Genomic DNA, 19,060 nt, shown 5'->3' with positions numbered 1-19,060 from the left:
TTTATATCATATTTCCTCAGTCCATATCATACTGATTTCATCAGTCTACACAAAAAAAAAACACAAAAGGCAAGTCTGACCTCTAGACTTGCATGAGATTTCCTTAGCAACAGTCTCCTTGCTTTGAAAATGATAAATAGACTTCAGCAGGAACCAGATGGATATCAAAGACCTTGTTTTTATCATGTATAATGCATGTGTGTCTAGATCAGAGACCTTGTTTTGATCATGTATGGTGCATGTGTGTCAAGATCAGAGACCTTGTTTTTATCATGTATGGTGCATGTGTGTCAAGATCAGAGACCTTGTTTTTATCATGTATGGTGCATGTGTGTCAAGATCAGAGACCTTGTTTTTATCATGTATGGTGCATGTGTGTTTTTATCATGTATAGTGCATGTGTGTTTTTATCATGTATGGTGCATGTGTGTTTTTATCATGTATGGTGCATGTGTGTTTTGATCATGCATGGTGCATGTGTACGGTGGCCTGGAAGGACAAAATGTGTGTCCAGATTTATGAAACTCAGATTCCACAGGAGACTGCTGGCCCCTACAAAATGTGCCCATGTGACAGAGCAGGCTAGTAATATTGAGATAACCATCTATGGTAGAACAAAGCGATGCCCCATCTGGCGTCTCTCTCTCTCTCTCTCTCTCTCTCTCTCTCTCTCTCTCTCTATTTCTCACCTTATCTATCTTCTCTGCGGGTAGAGGGCTGGCAGATCATAAATAAATCCCATTCTAAATTATTTATTAGTGCTCTGATATTCATCAAGTTCATTCAACTCTTATTCCTTGAGGATCCTTTCTGGACCTCATACCATTACCAGCTTATTAAAGATGCAGAACAACTTCATATTCGTCTAAAAATGCAATGGGGAAATTTGCTAACAAAAGAAATGCAATTAATTTGCTAATTCTTATCTAATTGCCAAATACGGTTGTGTATAAAATACTGCGCTGTGCCATCCATAAAAAATCGAATGGTCTGAGAGAATTATGCCAAAAGATTAGCCACAGTGATAATGACGGAAAAGCACCATGAAATAACACATATGTGAAGTCTATGTCCATGCATATTGTAAGGACATACTAGCCTAGAAATCTAGACGGACCCTAGTGGCAGCAGGGTAGTCTAGCAACTCTCCATTGGCTTGCAAGCTGGAAAAACCAAACTTCGGTCAGGCCAATCGCAGCGTGTATCGAGAGTCGGCGGCGGTTCCGTGTGAATTCCCTGCTACTTGAAAACAAAGAAGATGGATGCTGTTGCTGAAGAACAGCGGTCTTTGAATGACCTCATAACTCATGACTCGAGTTAAGCTTTTTTTAAATTGGCAAAAGTTTGATCAACTAGTCAACTAGCTCCGCTGGTGGGAAAATGCATGGGACTCATCAGTTGTATCGCTATCCTATTGCATGCATAGGAAATTTGAAAGACAACCATTTATCCCGCCTCTCAGATTGAGGGATGCCAATGGATAGTTCCCAGACCCTACATCTTGATATGGGTATGGCTCGTCAGCCTAAGGACATACTGTAAATGCAGTCAAATCATTAAGCGTCTGGTGCCACAAAATCTGTTTGTGTCTGACTGGAGAGGATCTGCATGGTAAGGCCATGAGTTGTTTTGTTCTTCAGTAATGGAAGACTGTGTGGTGCGTGAGCAGCTCCAAGATGGCGCCACGAATGGCTGCGCTCTCTAGTACTTTGTTTGTTTTTGTGTGTTTATTATGTTTTCTGCAATATTTCACCAGTAACTTTTACAAGGGAAGAACTCTTCATAAACTGTAAGCCCTTCTACATGTATTCTCTGCGGGAATTATCTTTGTTTGTTATGGCCGGTGTCTACATTCCGCTAACACCTGGACTCTCTCGCCATTATTGTTGGGGATTTTAACAGCGCCAATCTCAATCAGGAACTCCCCAAATACAAACAGCATATCAAGATTCCCACCAGGGACAAAACCACATTGAACCAGTTTCTCAGCCAATGACCCTGCGACTGCTGTATTTATTCTTATGCATACATAGCCATATTTTACTGCCCTTCATTCTATTCTTACTGTTCTGTTTTTATTATTTTACTCTTTTTATGTTTTTTATTTTTTATTCTTATATGTTAAGTGAGTGTTGTACTTTGAGAGCAAAGATTAACCAAATTCCTTGTTTGTTAACTTTATGCAAACCTGGCCAATAAAGCTGATTCTGATTCTCACTGCACTCTCAATCAGACACTAGATCATAACCTCTCTGGGGGGCACCTAGCGCCTGATATTTGAGGCTTAGACAGCAGGGCACTGGCCACATAAATCTTTGATGAGTCGGCCTGCCAACAGACGTCGCCACCTACGGGCACCAGCACTGATATGAACACCGCTGTGCTGACTACCAGAGATGGAATATGACCAGCAGCGCGATGCCCTAAAACCAACAAGGAAATCTGAGTCATACCTCCTCTCCTAGCACTACTAACAACTGCACATGCTTAATCTAGCACTTACCACTTGACTACCCCCTTTCTCCATTCTATGCACATAGCCTAGTACTTATTTCTGTACTAACATGTCCTTGTGGCACTGTACCTTAATCGTTTGCCTTTTTTGTAAGTCGCCTTGGATAAAAGCGTCAGCTAGATGTAAATGTACAGTACGGTAATTGTGATGTGTAGTGAAGGGAGAGTTGAACCATCCAGGTTTATGGAGAACAAAATAAATAAATAAATAAATAAATAAACTAATGACCCAGGGCCATTGGTAAGCGAAAGATAATGATAATGATAACAGTATTAAAATGACAGTAAAGGCCCTATCTTACACCCAGCAGAATGTGGAGCCAAGCGTGACGAAAAGGCTTGTTCCTGTCTTACATTCAGTGATGCATTTTTCACCATGTGCTCCAGTTGAGAATGAAAATGGTGAATTAAAAAAATAGCTATGGTTAGGCGTATTATCGTAAATAACTAAGTGTAAAGCTGTTTTGTCGTTGCCTATGAGACCACAGTGAAGTTTCAGTTTGGATGAGTTCAAATAATAGGTGAGTGCAGACACATGTAGGCTATACTCTGCTAGTCACACACTCATTTTAGTTAAGCAACGTTTAGTGGAATCCTCCTACACGGTCTCATGCTAGCAGATTCCTTCAGATGCCCTGACTACTAAAATACTAACACGCTGTTTGATGTTGCGCTTCTTGCTCTAAAAGGAAATGACAGATGCCACTCTCATTTGATGTTTTGTCCAAAACACACCCATTACTGATTAAGACAAGAAGCGAACAAGAAGCGAACTTATTACACCGTCCAGGTAGTGATTTTGGATTGGCCACACTCTAAACATATTTAAACCATCAGCTTCAGACCGCGCATTAATAGAGCCCTAAGAGTGTATACTCAACTGCAGTGACAGCACTCATCTCAGACATTCATCACTGGCTGAACAAATAGGGATCAAAGACGTTTTATATAACGTTGCAATTGGTTCCAAAAACAGCTGCGCTCTCTCACCGGTGGCTGAATGGTGCGGTTCTCCTTGCTGATGTGGTGCACGATCCCGGAGATGCAGAGTGGCCCGGCGAAGCCCAGCAGGTCAGCCATGAAGCGGTAGGAGATGCTGAGGATCAGCGGCCTCCCATAGGCCTTTCGCAGGGCCTTCCAGATCAACTGGGGTCCTTGGGGTTGGCTGTCCTGAGGCCTCTGGAGGAGAGGGGAGGAAGAGGAGGATGGGAAGGGACGAGATGAAGAGGGAGAGGGAGATAACAAGGGGGAGGTAGAGAAAGGGGGAGAGGACGAGGTGGATGAGGAGGGAGAGGGGAGAAAGACAGTGAGGAAGATGAAGAACAAGAGGGAGAGGCAGAGAGAGGAAGGTGTGGAGAATGACAAAGGAAGAGAAAAGAACAAATGGGACAAGAGGGAGGAGGAGAGGGCAGGATTTGGAAAGGAGAGGAATGTGATAATCATAAAAGAAAAACATAAACTCTCACACAGAATATTTTCTTTTCTTCTAGTACTGGTATGTTATGTGAAACACACACTATTAGTGTGCGATGATTATTCTATTATGAACATAAATCACAATAATTCTAATGATAAATCTCAGTTTCATTGTGTCCGTGTCCGTGAAGAGGCTAAAACAAGCTTTTTTAATTAATTTCTAAGTAATTCATTTTTGTCATAAGCTATATTTTGTTTGGTTTGTGTTCATGACAATAAGACATATATTGTATTTTTTGTCATATTACTCAGGCAATAGGCACAATATATATGTATTCACTGAAAACATATATGCATCTCTTAAAGGGATATTCCACCATCTGGGGAAATACACTCGTTTTCCACCTCCCCTTGAGTTAAACAATTGTTGAGTTTTACCTTTCCCCAGTTCATCCAGCCGTTCTCTGAGTCTGACAGTAACACTTTCAGCTCCAGCTCATTGAATCAGATTAGACCTTTAGCTTATAGGAGAGATTCAGTGAGCTGGAGCTAAAAGTGCTACTGTCAGACTCAGAGAACGGCTGGATGAACTGGGGAAAGGTAAAACTCAATTGTTTAATTGGGGAGGTGGAAAATGGGTGTATTTCCCCAAATGGTGAAGTATCGCTTTATGCAAAAGCAAAAACTCAATTTACATATTTCTCCATCATACACGTCACAGCACCACTTGAATAATGCAACTCTGAAGAGTTTGTGTTGACCTGGAAAGAACTGTACTTTTTGACAGACAATTCTGCAAAAAAAAAAAAAACATGAAAAATAGACTGCATTTTATTCTCTCTCATACAGAATACTGCAATTGCCTAAAGCTGTTGAACATCCTGCCTCCCCATCCAACACAAAGTCCCCATATCCGGCCTCCCACCAGTCACCGCCAACAGCGCGCCCGAGCGCGTCCCTGCTAAAGCTCAGCCTCCCTCCAGCCGCTGATCAAACCATTTGTTTTCATTTGAAGCAGGACGTGTCGTCCGAGCCGGAGTCCGAGCGCTGTGAACCCCTGGAGGAGCAGGGCGCGGAGTGCACAGCAGACGTCCAGCACAGACGTGACCGCTCGCATCGTCTGAAAACATCCTGGCGCGTGAGCCGTGACGCACCCCGCGGCGGCTTAGTGCGTCCGGAGCATCCGTTTACCTGGAGTTCAAAGAGGGGGCCCCCGGGTGACGCTCCACTCCGGAGGGGCCTCGCACTCCGGCTTCCTTCACTCGCTCTCGTTCCCATGGAGTTCCTTCACCCTTCTGGAGGTCAACGGGGTCCCCGCGTTCACAGTGGAAACGGGAACAGGGTCCCCACTCTCCGCAACCCAGAGAGAAAATAGAGGGGGTGGGGTGGGGGTGGGGGGGGGTGGGGGGGGGGGAGAGTGCGTGTTCACACTGTCCACGTAGCCATGGCTCACACCACAACAGTGGAAAACCCTGACCCTGACCCCAGCCACTACTCCCCCCGCCATCCCACCACACAAACACACACACACACACACACACACACACACACACATTCAGATCTCCATCAAAGGTCTGCATGGTGGAGTGGGGAGGTTCGGGTGGTGGTGTGGGGTCATGGATGGCTAGGAAGTAGGGCGGTGTAACATGGAGGGGTGGACGTGCAGGGGAATTTCACATGGTTTGTTTGCCGTGGAAGGGCGCTCTTCCTGTGTTCATCCTTTGGGTTGGCTGACTCCGGGTCAGATAAGGTCAGTAGTAAAGAACAGTGCTTCAGGACGTCATTCAAAAGCCAAGGACCAGCGTGATGTTAATCTCTATGTCTCCCGAGGGATACAATAGGATTGACAAGAGGAGTAGATGAATGGGCATGATGTAATAAGCTTAATAATATGCATCTATAAAATTTATGTTTATTTAAATGTCATATCGGAACGTCACATATTACCGCCCGTCCCCTATTTTCGCTTATGTGTATGTGTCACTTCATTTTCATTTCTATACAAACCAAGACGGCGGATTCGTTACAGTAAAAAACGCAAGCATCCACACCATAAATGTATCTAAATTAGCTATGTACCAAAAATGACATTTTACCATGACTCGAAGAGCTGTAAACAGTGTTGTAAGGCTGCGTGTACAAATCCGCTTAGAGCTCCAGTAGAATTTTTATTTTGCGACGAGAATTCTCGGTCTAACGTTGATGTGCCGTGTGAAAGGGTGGAAATAGGACACCCACTAGCCCAGCACCAAACTCCGATCACGGTGAATTAGATTTTGAAGGCAGTAAATGCTCCCGTTAAAAACCAAACCAGATTTTGTTCAAATCTACACACCTGTGGCTACTGGAAAATGTAAGGTTAATTTATCAAATGTTATTTTGAAGTATCAAAAAACAACTTTGTTTTAGAATTTTCGAACGAAAGGAGCGGTAGTTGGTGCTTTTATGATACTATAGACACTTTCAAGAGAGTTCCATTATCAGCATCATAGTTGGCCCCACAAGGCTTCCGTTTTAACATTCCATATGTTATCTTAATGCAGAGGAAGTAGATTGGGGCCCAAATAGAACGTTCAAGCATTGTTTTTGTTTTTATTGTTGAAAGGGTCTATATTTTAAAATATATTGGGGAGGGGGGGGGTCTACAGTGGGGACTGCAGTGTCCATACCATGTGTGGGTCCAAGTGCCCACAGGGACCAGGTATGAATCCGACCTGCGGTCATTTCCCGATCCCACACCATCTCTCTCTCCCACTTACTTCCTGTCAAACTTCACTGACCAATCCAAATAAAGGCAATAAGCCCCAAAAAATATACTAAAAACAACAAAGAAATATGATGATAGGGAGTGTAAAATGTACATTTCCCCCGTCTTTTTATGAAGAAGTCTCCAAGGCCATTTCTTTCAGCTGCTGCAATGAAGTAAACCTTGACCTGGATCTCAAGAGTGCAAGAGGGCGTCAGAACAATACAATTGTGAAAATAAGAATTCAGATGGGACTGAATGGAAGAATGGGACTGAATGGAAGACAGCCAAGAGTATCACAAACACAAATGCTTATTTTTTAAAGTATGGGAGATGCCTCTGGCTGCTCTGCACACCATCACAGCTTATCAGTTAATTAGCTCAGATGGTATATGAAAGCCATTCTGTGTGAAAAAGGTTTCCAGTTCAATTTCATTCCCCTGGTGGTGATGGGGCATTGATTGCTTAAGTAATGTCTTGATAGGCATTGATTGCTTAAGTAATGTCTTGGGCAGTGTAGGCACATCTGTGATTTCCCTTTGCAACTCCAGTCAGCTTACGCCAGAAACTAGCTAGTATGGTTAACTTGCTAAACCAACTGCTAATGCTATATCACCATAAAACAAACATAGGAGCTGAGATTCATTACAGAATCATGTGTAAGCAGGCCCTACTATTTCTTATAATAACACATATCAAATGTTTATCATGGCTATATAATGAACAGTAAGGCCTTTCAAGGCTATCAAGAGAATCAAATGCAGTTTTTTCCTTTCCCCCTGGACACGGACAATCTGTTGTATTACGGTAAAAAACTTGCATAGGATGCCTTTAACAACAAACATGGCATACCCTCTGATCCTCGAAAACCTTGCGTAGCTTCAGGTAGTTGGTGATCGCTCGCATGGCGATGGGAAGCTTGCCGAGGACCTTGAGGTCAATGGGTCGCCGATGTGCGTTGGTGATGAAGGTGTTCATCCACCAATATGTGCTTTTGGAAAGCAGGTTGACGAACGGCTGCAGGAATCGGACGCCCAGGTCTTGAAGGTCCTCTGGCGGCTTGACCTCTGGGGCTTGCTGGAAGCAGACGTATCGCTGCAACACAAGACCAATGCAAGATTTCAGTGCACATCACACTGTGCAGTAGACTAGAGAACCCAGACTGTAAGAACACACAGAATCAAATATTTACACTGCAAACAGTGTATACATGCATAAACCCTTACACTTTGTCAGCACACAGACACACACATGCACACAGATACACATACATACAAATACAAATACACACACATACATACATAGAGATATAGAGAGAGAGGGAGAGAGAGAGAAAGCAATACAAATACCACATTGCAAGTGTCCTGTATTTAGCTACAGTGCTAGGTGTTACAGCTACCAGCCACCCCAGCTCATAAAATCTTACAGTTTATTTTAAGTGTCCTTGGTGAACTTGTAGCTGTCCTCTGTAAATGTGACAGTGGCCTTTGCAGAAGAGCTGTGGAGAGCATGATTTACTTACACGCTGCATGTGTGAGCTTAAAATGCTGTTGACTCAAGGCTATTGCTAATCTACTAGGATCAAGGAACACTCACAAAGGGCAGCACTGCCCTTAGAGGTATGACTGGGTCAAAATGCAACCAGTGCATAGGGTAAATATGTGGATTATATTCTATTTTATTTAAATAGAGGCCCATATATCTAGGAAAGTGGACTTTGTTTGCCGATCAATTTTACGACCAAAAGTTGACACAAATCAGTCGATAGAGTATTTTGTTGATAGTGGGTGTCTTGGCTATTGAAGGTCGAAGGTCATTCATTCCATTTATTTGAAAGGTGAGGGCTTTTGTGTGTAATAGCATGACATTCAGCTCAGGGAAAATCAGAGAGGTGGACGTCAGCTCTTTCCTGGACCTACATTTAGTCCTGACTTGCATCACAGCCACTTACTAGAAATTGCTGATGACGTGCCTTCACACAGAAAGCTTTTTAAACACACTGCACCGAGAGGGTAAGGCCATGCATGTTTCAGAACATTCACATTATTTCACTCCTTAGTAGGTGCTGTACCACTTTAACATATGACAGACTCCTAGGTAGCCAGCTTGCAGCTTTCAGAAAGAAGTAGGTTACATGCAGTGTCCGACTGATCAGCTGATTTCATTCTATGCATATGGGAACAGCCACTACACGGCCAGCTATTTATATACTGCTGATAGAAACCCACTGCCTTGACTCACAGCTTGAGGTTTACCATTAGCAATAAACAGGTCTTAGCCTATGCGTAGTAGCTTGTTTGGACAGCAATAAATAACACTGCTTAAGTGGTGCCATTAAGAGAAGCTATTGCAATCGGTCTATTAAAAGATAAACTAGATCTTTGGTGGGATCTATGAATAACTATGACTTAAAGAAGGCCTGAGAGTTAACTCATAGGAGCCCATGGATGTATTTCTAAGATGAAAACTGAGAAAGAGAAAAAAACCTTCCAGGGAAATGTTTCTAGGGACTGAATGAGTATGTCACCATGTGGCCATGGGCCCTTATGGGTTTAAAAATGACATTGCATAAATGCAATTCGGAGAAAGGGAATGCATAGAATCCTGAAGCGCAAAAATACAAACAGCTGGTGCCTGGAGCCCCTGGCATATATATATGATAAAAACCCAGCCAACTCTACTTTTCTCTGAGCTCCATCACATTACCAGCATGACTTCACAGTTTGTGAAAGGAGAAAGCACCCTGCAACGAACCATACAGAAAGAAACCCCCTGGAGTCAGCTGGCAGTCTGCGTGCACCACCACTGCCAACCCAAAGTGAACAACGTCATTATTATCTATCACCATAGCCGACATGATGATCAATACCATCATGATCATCACCGTATCTCTATAATGGTACCACACACTGACAGTAGACTGGGGGTGATCATCACAACACAAGTAAAAGAAAAGCAGCACTTAGAGAGAGAAAATGTCCCTCGGTTCCTCCCTCTGATCTAAGACAACATCGGGCCAATAACTTGCATCCAATACGGACTAAATCGCTTTGTCTGAGGGGAGAAGCTGATGAGCTGATTCCATCAGCAGTAAAGGCGACGGAGGAGTTGTTGTGTTGGAGATGATGGAATGTGGAGTTCTACGCCCTGTCTCTGCCTCTCAGCGGAGATGCTTACGAGTCCAGTGAGAGCTCAGAGAGAGGAGTGCTGGAGAGCCTCATCATGATGAACGCTTTGTCTGTGTGTGTGTGTGTGTGTGTGTGTGTGTGTGTGTGTCGGAGACAGGTAACTGGCTGTGATGGCTGTGATATACAGAAGGCCTACAAAACCCTTCAGTCACACACTGAAGGCTGTTTCCTCTGCCGTGCAGTCGTGCTGCGGATGTGAGTCATTAATGTGTGAGTTAGCGCCGGCCGCTGTATGTGCTCTGTTGCTCCACAGTGCTAAGCTGAGCGATTTAATTTCTGCCTTCAATCTCCGGCTCTGTAAATAGAGTTCTCACTGGAGTTGTGTGTCAGCGCCCAGCGGATGAATTGTGTTTTATGAATACTGGACTGGTGACAGGGATTAGACGAAGAGCACTGTCGAGTAGCTACTAAGGATGTCTCTAGACAGGGAACAAGTGGTCCTAAAGGAAATAAAAATAAAACAAAACTGGAAGGGGAAAGCAAACAAAGCTTACAGGATGGTAGGACCAGTGCCCAGGATCTGTTGGTATGTAGCTTACAGGATTAAAGGACCAGTGCCCAGGATCTGTTGCTATGTAGCTTACAGGATTAAAGGACCAGTGCCCAGGATCTGTTGGTATGTAGTTTACAGGATTAAAGGACCAGTGCCCAGGATATGTTGGTATGTAGTTTACAGGATTAAAGGACCAGTGCCCAGGATCTGTTGGTATGTAGCTTACAGGATTACAGGACACACACACACACACACACACACACACACACACATAGACAAAGACTCTCTGCACATCTCTCTCTCTCTCTCTCTTCCTCTCTCTCTCTCTGTGCATCACACACACACACACACACACACAGATAGCTTCAAGCTCTCACCCGCCCCAGGATAACGTTGCCCTCCACAGCGAGTAGCAGGCCGTAGAGCAGAGACAGCAGCCCCGTGATGCAGAAGCGCAGCTGCTTCATGCCCACCCCCTGCTCCGTGTACTTGGCAAACTTCAGCGTCTTCGTCACAAACGCCAACACCCAATACACCAGCAACACTAAGGGAAGCAAGGCCCAGACAAACCGCCAGAACATGAGCACAACATGACACTACAACAACATTGCACTGCAGAAAAATGCTTTAATAACCAAGTGCTATCTTGTATTATAAAAAATGTAATTGGTATTGTTATTAGTATAAAGAGACTTACCTTGCCAGTTTTGACTAAATGTAATACGTAAGAGTTTGACTTATTTTAAGACGTCTTATCAAGACAAATTTGCACTGATTAAAACAAAGTCTGTGGACTATTTTCTGAGGACATTTATCGTAAGTGTTTATCATTTAGAAGCAGCTTGGTAAGAGTCTACATAATTACAGCCACACAATGAGAACTGCTTTGCACATCCACACAGAACTGGAAGGCAGATGGTGGGAAAAAAGCGCGTTAGGTTACGGGCACAGGACCGCGTTAGGTTACGGGCACAGGACCGCGTTAGGTTACGGGCACGGCTTCTTTAATCTCCGGGCTTCTTCCGCCTTCGGTCGCCGCGCCGAGTGATAAATCACGGCAGTGGTCCCCAGAGGACTGGCCGGAACCAGTGGGGATATTGTCCTCGGAAAACCCATGTGGAGTCCGCAGATGTTGAGGGAAATGTCCACATCTCTAGTGGGAATGGCTACACAATGGCATACGTGGACCCAGAAACCAAAATGCGTGTGTGTGTGTGTGTGTGTGTGTGTGTGTGTGTGTGTGTGTGTGTGTGTGTGTGTGTGTGTGTGTGTGTATGTGTTGTATGTTTATTTGGTGTTGGTGTATATCTAAATGTATGTGTGTGTGTGTGTGTGTTTGTAGGTTTGTATGTGTGTGTTGTATGTTTATGTGGTGTTAGTGTATATCTAAATGTATGTGTGTGTGTGTATGTGGTGTGGGTGTATGTCTACATTTATATATGTGTGTTTTTGTGTGTGTGTGTGTGTGCGCACATGTGCACCGCCCTATGTGTGTGTGTGTTTGTGTGTGTGTGTGTGGGGGGGGGGGGGGTCTGCCATCTCTCTTGAATGCCAATTGTAACCTGTGATTGTTGACCTAAGGTGAATACGATTACTGGTACATGACTCAAAGTGATGTGACATTTACAGCTGACACTGAAATATGTGTGAGCTAATGGCATATGAAACAGCCAGAAGAAAAGGGGCCAAACAAGAACACATCAAAGAATCAGCAATGACGAGAGTCATTTTATGTAGTCTCTATTTAAGTTTTAAAGATAATAATAATGGACTGTGTCTCTCAACAGGAATTGAGCAAGGTACAATTAATCACCATTAATATATCAACAGATATATTACATGTTTACTTTGTCTGAGTAGTTATTTCCCTTTTATCACCAAATGGCAGCCAGATAGCTAATATTTATCTTTAGGCCTTAAAGGCGGACCAACATTCTAATCTGTTCCCTGTTCAATTTTAAATATTATGTTGTTTTGTATTTATGTGTCGCTTTGAACAAAGGCGTCTGCCAAATCCATAACCATAACCATAACCAAAAGAATAAAGCTGCTATGCTGTTATGCTATTCATGGGTTTGAATAACAGATAACACTAGCAGCCTCACCCTAATAGGAAGAATAATACCTCATACTGTATATGACCTGCAGTTTATGTAATTACGCTAGCAATATGCCAGTGCTACTGCATGTGCTATTCAGACATCAACATCGCCACAAATGTGACTCTGACCCTTTTTTACCACCTACACCAAACATATGTTTCACAAGACGCATCACTGCGGGGGGAAAGCACAGCTAATTAACACGCAGTGACCTAAAATCCGTCATCATGGGGGACGAGAGCGGACATACTGTACCTAGCAGGAGCTTGGGGAAGTTGGACGTCTCGATGTTGTGGTAGTACACTATAGAAGTGATGGCGGCCATGAAGCCCAGGGCCGCGGGCATGTAGAGGTGTAGGTGATGGGACTGCGTGAACCTGAGAGAGGAGGAGAGAGAGAGAATAATGGAGAGGTAGTTAAGAGAGAGAGAGCAGAAATAAAATAGACAGACAGGGTGGAGAAAAAAACAAGAAACGCGTGAAAAAAGAGGACAGATACGAGAGACGGCCAGTAAAGGAGGAGAGAAAACGAAATGTGGAGAGATTGGGAGAGAGAGAGAGAGAGAGAGGGGAGAGGGGAGAGAGGGAAAGAGGGGAGAGAGAGAGAAAGAGGGGAGATGTGAGAGATTGGGAGAGAGAGAGAGAGAGAGAGAGAGGGAAAGAGGGGAGAGAGAGAGAAAGGGGGAGATGTGAGAAAGGAGATTACTGTAAAGCACAAAACACCAGACAAAATATAAAACGCAGGATCTGGTCCCAGACACATTTGGAACACGATGGAGTATCTTATCTGTCAGTCCACACTCCGGCCCAGAATACAGCGGACAACCTGCCAAGATCCAAGTGAGCTGTGGGGCAGGGCTACATACCAGCCACCCTCGCCAATAAGAGCGATTTCAACAACCTTCCCTTCTCAAAGGGGCTTATACATCTCCCCTTGGGATGGAGAGGCTGACTGTTATGGATGAGCTGAGTCTGATTAGCTAGCTGCTGACCAACGACGCGGTCAGCAGCGAAGTGGAGAGTAGAAGGAGTGTGTGCTATGGACCCTTTCAAGAGAGTTCCATTATCAGCATCATAGTTGGCCCCACAAGGCTTCCGTTTTAACATTCCATACGTTATCTTAATGCAGAGGAAGTAGATTGGGGCCCAAATAGAACGTTCAAGCATTGTTTTTGTTTTTATTGTTGAAAGGGGCAGAATGAGATGGGGCAGACAGGGACAACGCGTTTCACACTTGAGGTGCGAACACCTGGAGCTGTGTTTGTTCGTGTGTGACTCTGCATTAGGTGATCCGTTTGACTTAGCACATTTTGTCTGCACGACGGGGTGTGTGTGCTAGCCTGTCTGTGTTTTTGTGGTTTTGAGGTGTGTGTGTTGCTGCTTTAGCATCCAAAACTGTGTCTGTCTGTCTGTCAGTCTGTCTCTCTCTCTCTTTCCTGCATGTCTAGTGTCTGTGTGTCTCTGTGTGTGTGTGTGTTTGTGTGTGTGTGCGTGTGTGTGTGTGCGTGTGTGTGTGTGTGTGCGTGTGTGTGTGTGTGTGTGTGTGTGTGTATGTGTGAGTGTGTGTATGTGTGACTAAGCAACTGAGCAATCCAACAAAACACAGCAGGGGTGTGAAAAGCCTACCCATCGGATACGATGCCCTCAGCGATCTCACACACCAAGACGAAGAGCAGGATGAAGGTGAGGATCCAGCGCAGGTTGTGTCCAGGGAAATGCAGCCAGGTGCTGTGATGGATGTGCACCTTGGAGCTCTGGCTGCCCCAGCCTACAAATGGGACGGTCAGTTAGCTAGTGACCTTGTGCACTCGTCATTTCTGCACAGATTGCAAAAATTGCTAATAAAATATAATCTAAATAATCTAATAAAATCTAACCAAGTGTTGTTAATCGTATATCAAGGTCAAAAAAATCTTATAGTATAAAGAGCATACCTGTCAACACTCCCGTTTTTCCCGGGTTTCTCCCGTATTTCAAGGTCATCTCCCAGCACCCTCCCGTTTTGTTATTTCTCCCGGAAAACTCCCGTAATTTGCATGGCCATCAAACTTCATTTTAAAATAATTGATCCATTCAGGTTGCCAGATTGTGTATGAAATACACCCTACACATACACGATCACTTTCAATTTCAACCGTTTTGTCAGGCTAAAACCTGGCAACCCAAAACCCAAATAAGGAAGCGGGTGCCGACTGCGCAGCCTGAGTTATGTCGTAAGCAAGCGGGCTAGTTGAATGACCTACTCCATCAGAACTAGCTGTTGTGAAATTGTTGGGAATTTAATTGATTAACACATCACATAAACTGTTATTGAGTGTTGTTGATACACTGAACTTGTGCCCTCGGAACCAAATCTGACAGCAAGCAGCTTTGGAGTTTTGGAAGTAGGCTGCAAGGTTAAGGTAAGGTTAAGGTTAAGGTAAAAGCAACGACCGAAATGCAGTGTTGAAACACGTGTATGAAACGTATCAAATATGCAAACACAGATCTGGTATAAACACTGACCCCCCCCCACGGAAAAAAATCTCCCGTTTTTGGAAAGCTAAATGTTGACAGGTATGATAAAGAGACCTGTATAAACGCTTTCTTGTAAAATCATTTGACTTAATTTAAGATGAATTTGACTTATTTTAAAAAGTTTCATCCTGAAAACAAGCAAATTTGTCTGCCAGTGCATTACTGTAAGCAAATTTGTATTGATAAGACTCCTTAAAATAAATCAAAGTCTTCTTAAATGAAGTCAAAATGATCTTGTGAGAGAACGCTAGGTAAGTCTCTTCATACTTAAAACAATACCAAATGGATTTTTGATCTTAATATAAAATGTTATTTTTTTACAGTGCAATCCAGTTCTGATCAGTTAGGTTATGCACGGTATGCAACTTCAGCACAGTTTTTGCACAGTCAAGTGCTGCGTATTTACTGTAAGCACTTCACGGTTCAGTTATGTGATGACAGGTTATGAAGAGTTACATTCTGCACAATTAAAATGTGCACAGGCAAGCACCACTTTGCTCCGAAGAAAAAATAGCATGATTTTGCCTTTGAAACATCTGCTGTTATGTCTCATCTCCTCAGTAGTGACATTTATTCATGCAGGCATTTTGGTATCAACGCGTAATGCATGCTTAGGGGTCGCATTTTAGGAAGGTGTCATTTTATTGTAAGCATTACATATTTTGCTTCAAAAATGATCTGTTCGTTCAGAAGCTTGTACTGCTCAATTACTACTGTATGCATACAAAACGCCGACAGGACATGAACAGGAACATTTCACAAGCAATTGCATGGCTTATGACCAAGAGCGAGAGCAATGTTTTCTGAGCCGTGAGACCATGAGCAATATGTTGTGAGTCATAAGGGTTCAGTGGCCCCGTGATGAGACCAAAGTGAGCAATAAGAAGCCATCACGGTGCAGCCACCCTGGGAGCTTATCCGGCCCTCAGCTGGGCCTTTTGTTCCTCATGATTTCTCTCCCGTCTGTGCCAAGAGCGCACATCTGTCCGCCTAATGCAACAATTCACACTTGGCCTGGACCTTGGCCTAAGCTGACTCATTGCTGTTGATTACCTTGAAAGTATCATCACGATGCCTGCTGCCAGAGCCCGGGTCTTTGTTGCCAGCCACATTATGTTAAGAGGAGCGTGTGTGTGTGTGTGTGTGTGTGTGTGTGTGTGTGTGTGTGTGTGTTGGTTGTGTGGGGGTGGGGAGGTGGATGTGTGACAGCACCGCCTGTTCAACTGATCTCTCAGAGATGCGACAGGAGAGTGACTCGTTTTCACTTCACCACCCACATACAGTAGCACCCAACAGTCATACCTACAGAGCAATGGCATCTGAACCACTCCATACACACACATCTCAAGTGGACTTCCAGGAGTCTAAATGGCATGCAGATAGAGGAGTCAATGGTATACTAATACTGTATTAATATTAATACTGTATTAAGCTTTCTGTGTCCCTTGAGCTTTGAGGAATGGGTTTGCCTTTGGCTGACGGTGCCTGTTCAAGCCTGACACAAACAGTCAAGGCAGGGCACACTGGATGCCACTGACACCTATGGTATGGGACGGTGTGTGTGTGTGTGTGGGGGGGGGGGGGGGTTGACTGCTTGTAACCTGACTCCCAAAGGGATGATTGCTCTGGCTTCTGCTTGGTAAATTCCACTGGTAAGGTCACATTTGTTTGTCTAAAATAAAAATGCTTCCCACACCGTGTTCTCAGAATATGCTTTCACCATCGTGGTCGGCCCCAGACTTCAGCTCTATAAATGATACTGGGGCCATTCACCATCGTGGTCGGCCCCAGACTTCAGCTCTATAAATGATACTGGGGCCATTCACCATCGTGGTCGGCCCCAGACTTCAGCTCTATAAATGATACTGGGCCCTGGTTAATGGGTGAGGGGGCGAGACGGTGAACGGCGAAATGACATCTCTACACTAATCTCTGTGTGAACGTAACGTTAAGGCATCGAGTCTCATTTCAAAGCTCTTGAAACCTTGTCCTCTTTGTCACAAGACGATCACTCTCTTCTATGATCATTCATTCAGCATGGACGCAATGTACAGCACTGCTCCAAAGCATTTTTACAATAGCACCGGGCTGCTGTTAGTGCCATCAGCACAGCATGAGGTGACAGTACGGTGACAGATTATAACCACGTGATTCACTAGTGACCCTGAATATTGGCCTATCGCTGCACTATTCTTCATCGTTACCAGGGCTTGAAAACGAAATTATTTTTCAAACGTTCCGTTCCGAACGGTTCAGGTAGGCCTATGTTTAACGTTTTCGTTCTTGCATGCGTTCCGCCACCAACATATCGGTCCTGAACCGGTTCGGAACGCAAAATATCGTTCGTTCTTAAAGTTCCGGCAGTGTTTGGCGGGCCTATCAAGTCTATTTTTGTGGACTTTAGAATAGACGTACTCATTATTTCCCCTTGATTTAGCCTATACCGTAGCTATGCCCCAAAATAATAAATCACAGGCGGCACCCAAAAACATTCAGATGGGCTATCCATCCCATAGCCTACAGATTTACTGTAGGCCTAACCTATGCCTATAAATCATTTCTTATCAAAAATATTTCTGGATACGTGCTAAACTCCTTACCTGGTTGCAGCCTAAATTTTATCCATATGGAGATCTTCAAAGGCTTGCGCTATAATTCCAACCCTGTTTATAAACGAACCTGTCTGTTGCTGACAAGGCCTATCTCAAATTTCCCATTAATCCCGTTTGCATAGAATAGGCTATAATTGCGCAAACATTTCAAATCCCGACTTTAAAACGACAAGGCGTGGACAGGCAAAATAGGCTATTATGCATAGGCTACAAGCAATTTCCAAATCAGTTTCAGTAGCCTACGCTACGAGCTGGCCTAAGATCCGAAGTGGCAGACGGATAGGTTACATTACAACGGCAAGACAAAATATACACATTTGGACCAAATGTCCATTTATTCGGGTTTTTTTTTTTCAAACTGCAGAAATCAAATTATTAGGTTGTTCGCCTACAATCAAACGAGTAGAACACTTAGGATATGCTTTTGTGAAATTTTATAAAATATATAGAGAACGAAAAAAAACATTATTAACCGGTTTTGTGGATTTCAGAATAACGTTTCTGTTCCGGAACAGTTGAAGACCATTTTGTTTTCGTTTCCGTTTCCGCTCCTCGTAAAATTCCGTAAAATTCCGTTCGTTTTCGGTTTTCGTTTTCGTTCCTTGAACCGGTTCGGAGCCCTGATCGTTACACAGGACTTCATATATTGCAGCTAATATTACAAGCCCGATGTGGCTATTGGAACAACTCTGACTCACCGATGAAGAGGATGGGGAAGGTGATGAAGAGCAGGAACACATGGGGCACCACGGTGAGGGCGTCCAGGAAGCAGCCGTTGTTGAGCACCCCACCGTCCACGTTGTAGGCGGCAGAGTTGTTCTCATTGCCACAGAACGCCAAAGACATGGTGGAGCCAGGACTCTGGGAGACCAGTGGGTCAGGTCAGACAGAGGCAAAGAGACAGAGAAAGAGAAAGAGAGAAGAGAGAAGAGAGAAAGAGACAAAGAGAGAAGAGAGAGAGGGGGGGAGTGGTGGAGGGAGACACCAGAGAGAGAACGAAAACAAACGAGATACAGAGAGGGAATTACGAAAAAAAACAGAAATAGAACAGAGAATGAGATACAGACAGAGAGAGAGAGAGAGAGAGAGATATGAGTAGGTGAAAGATATGGGAGAAGGACAGAGGACAGGAGAAGAGAGGAGAGGAGAGAAACAAAGGATCCTCAGTAAGCCACTCTCAGGGCATGCCAGTGAGCCCCTGGCTGGACAGTTGAGGAGTAGAGACGGTGTCTTCAGAGTTGTGAGTTTAGGTGAGCAGCACAGCACAGCACAGCACAGCACAGCACAGCCCTCCTGCCTTTACATCCTGTCACAGAGAAGAAATTGCAATCCCATTCACAGTCCCAGTCCCTGGGGAAAGACAGCGGCAACGCGCGAACGGACACAGTGGCGGCAGCTCCAGACGCGCCGTAACTCCAGCTGTCTACGGTGCTCCAGCAGAGCCCGCGAGGAATCCCAGTGTCGCACGCGGCC

General features: G+C 44.3%; 1 protein-coding gene across 2 annotated transcripts in view; it reads right to left on the bottom strand.

Moving 5' to 3' along the window:
- The window catches only part of abcc8 (ATP-binding cassette, sub-family C (CFTR/MRP), member 8), a 79,687-nt gene extending 61,145 nt beyond the window's left edge, over positions 1 to 18,542 (bottom strand). For both annotated transcript variants that reach the window (XM_042109141.1, XM_042109142.1), the window contains exons 1-6: positions 18,286 to 18,542; positions 14,085 to 14,226; positions 12,715 to 12,836; positions 10,735 to 10,901; positions 7,529 to 7,771; positions 3,505 to 3,693 (exon numbers count right to left, since the gene is read on the bottom strand). In XM_042109141.1, the coding sequence (XP_041965075.1) occupies positions 3,505 to 3,693; positions 7,529 to 7,771; positions 10,735 to 10,901; positions 12,715 to 12,836; positions 14,085 to 14,226; positions 18,286 to 18,433 (1,011 nt within the window). In that variant the 5' untranslated portion in view covers positions 18,434 to 18,542. The remainder of the gene's footprint in view (positions 1 to 3,504; positions 3,694 to 7,528; positions 7,772 to 10,734; positions 10,902 to 12,714; positions 12,837 to 14,084; positions 14,227 to 18,285) is intronic.
- Between the last annotated feature and the right edge of the window lie 518 nt (positions 18,543 to 19,060).

The sequence above is a fragment of the Alosa sapidissima genome, chromosome 11 (assembly GCF_018492685.1).
Source record: "Alosa sapidissima isolate fAloSap1 chromosome 11, fAloSap1.pri, whole genome shotgun sequence".
In the NCBI taxonomy this organism is placed as follows: Eukaryota; Metazoa; Chordata; class Actinopteri; order Clupeiformes; family Clupeidae; genus Alosa; species Alosa sapidissima.
The sequence above is the reverse complement of the archived record's forward strand: the minus strand, read 5'-3'. Positions and strand labels throughout refer to the sequence as shown.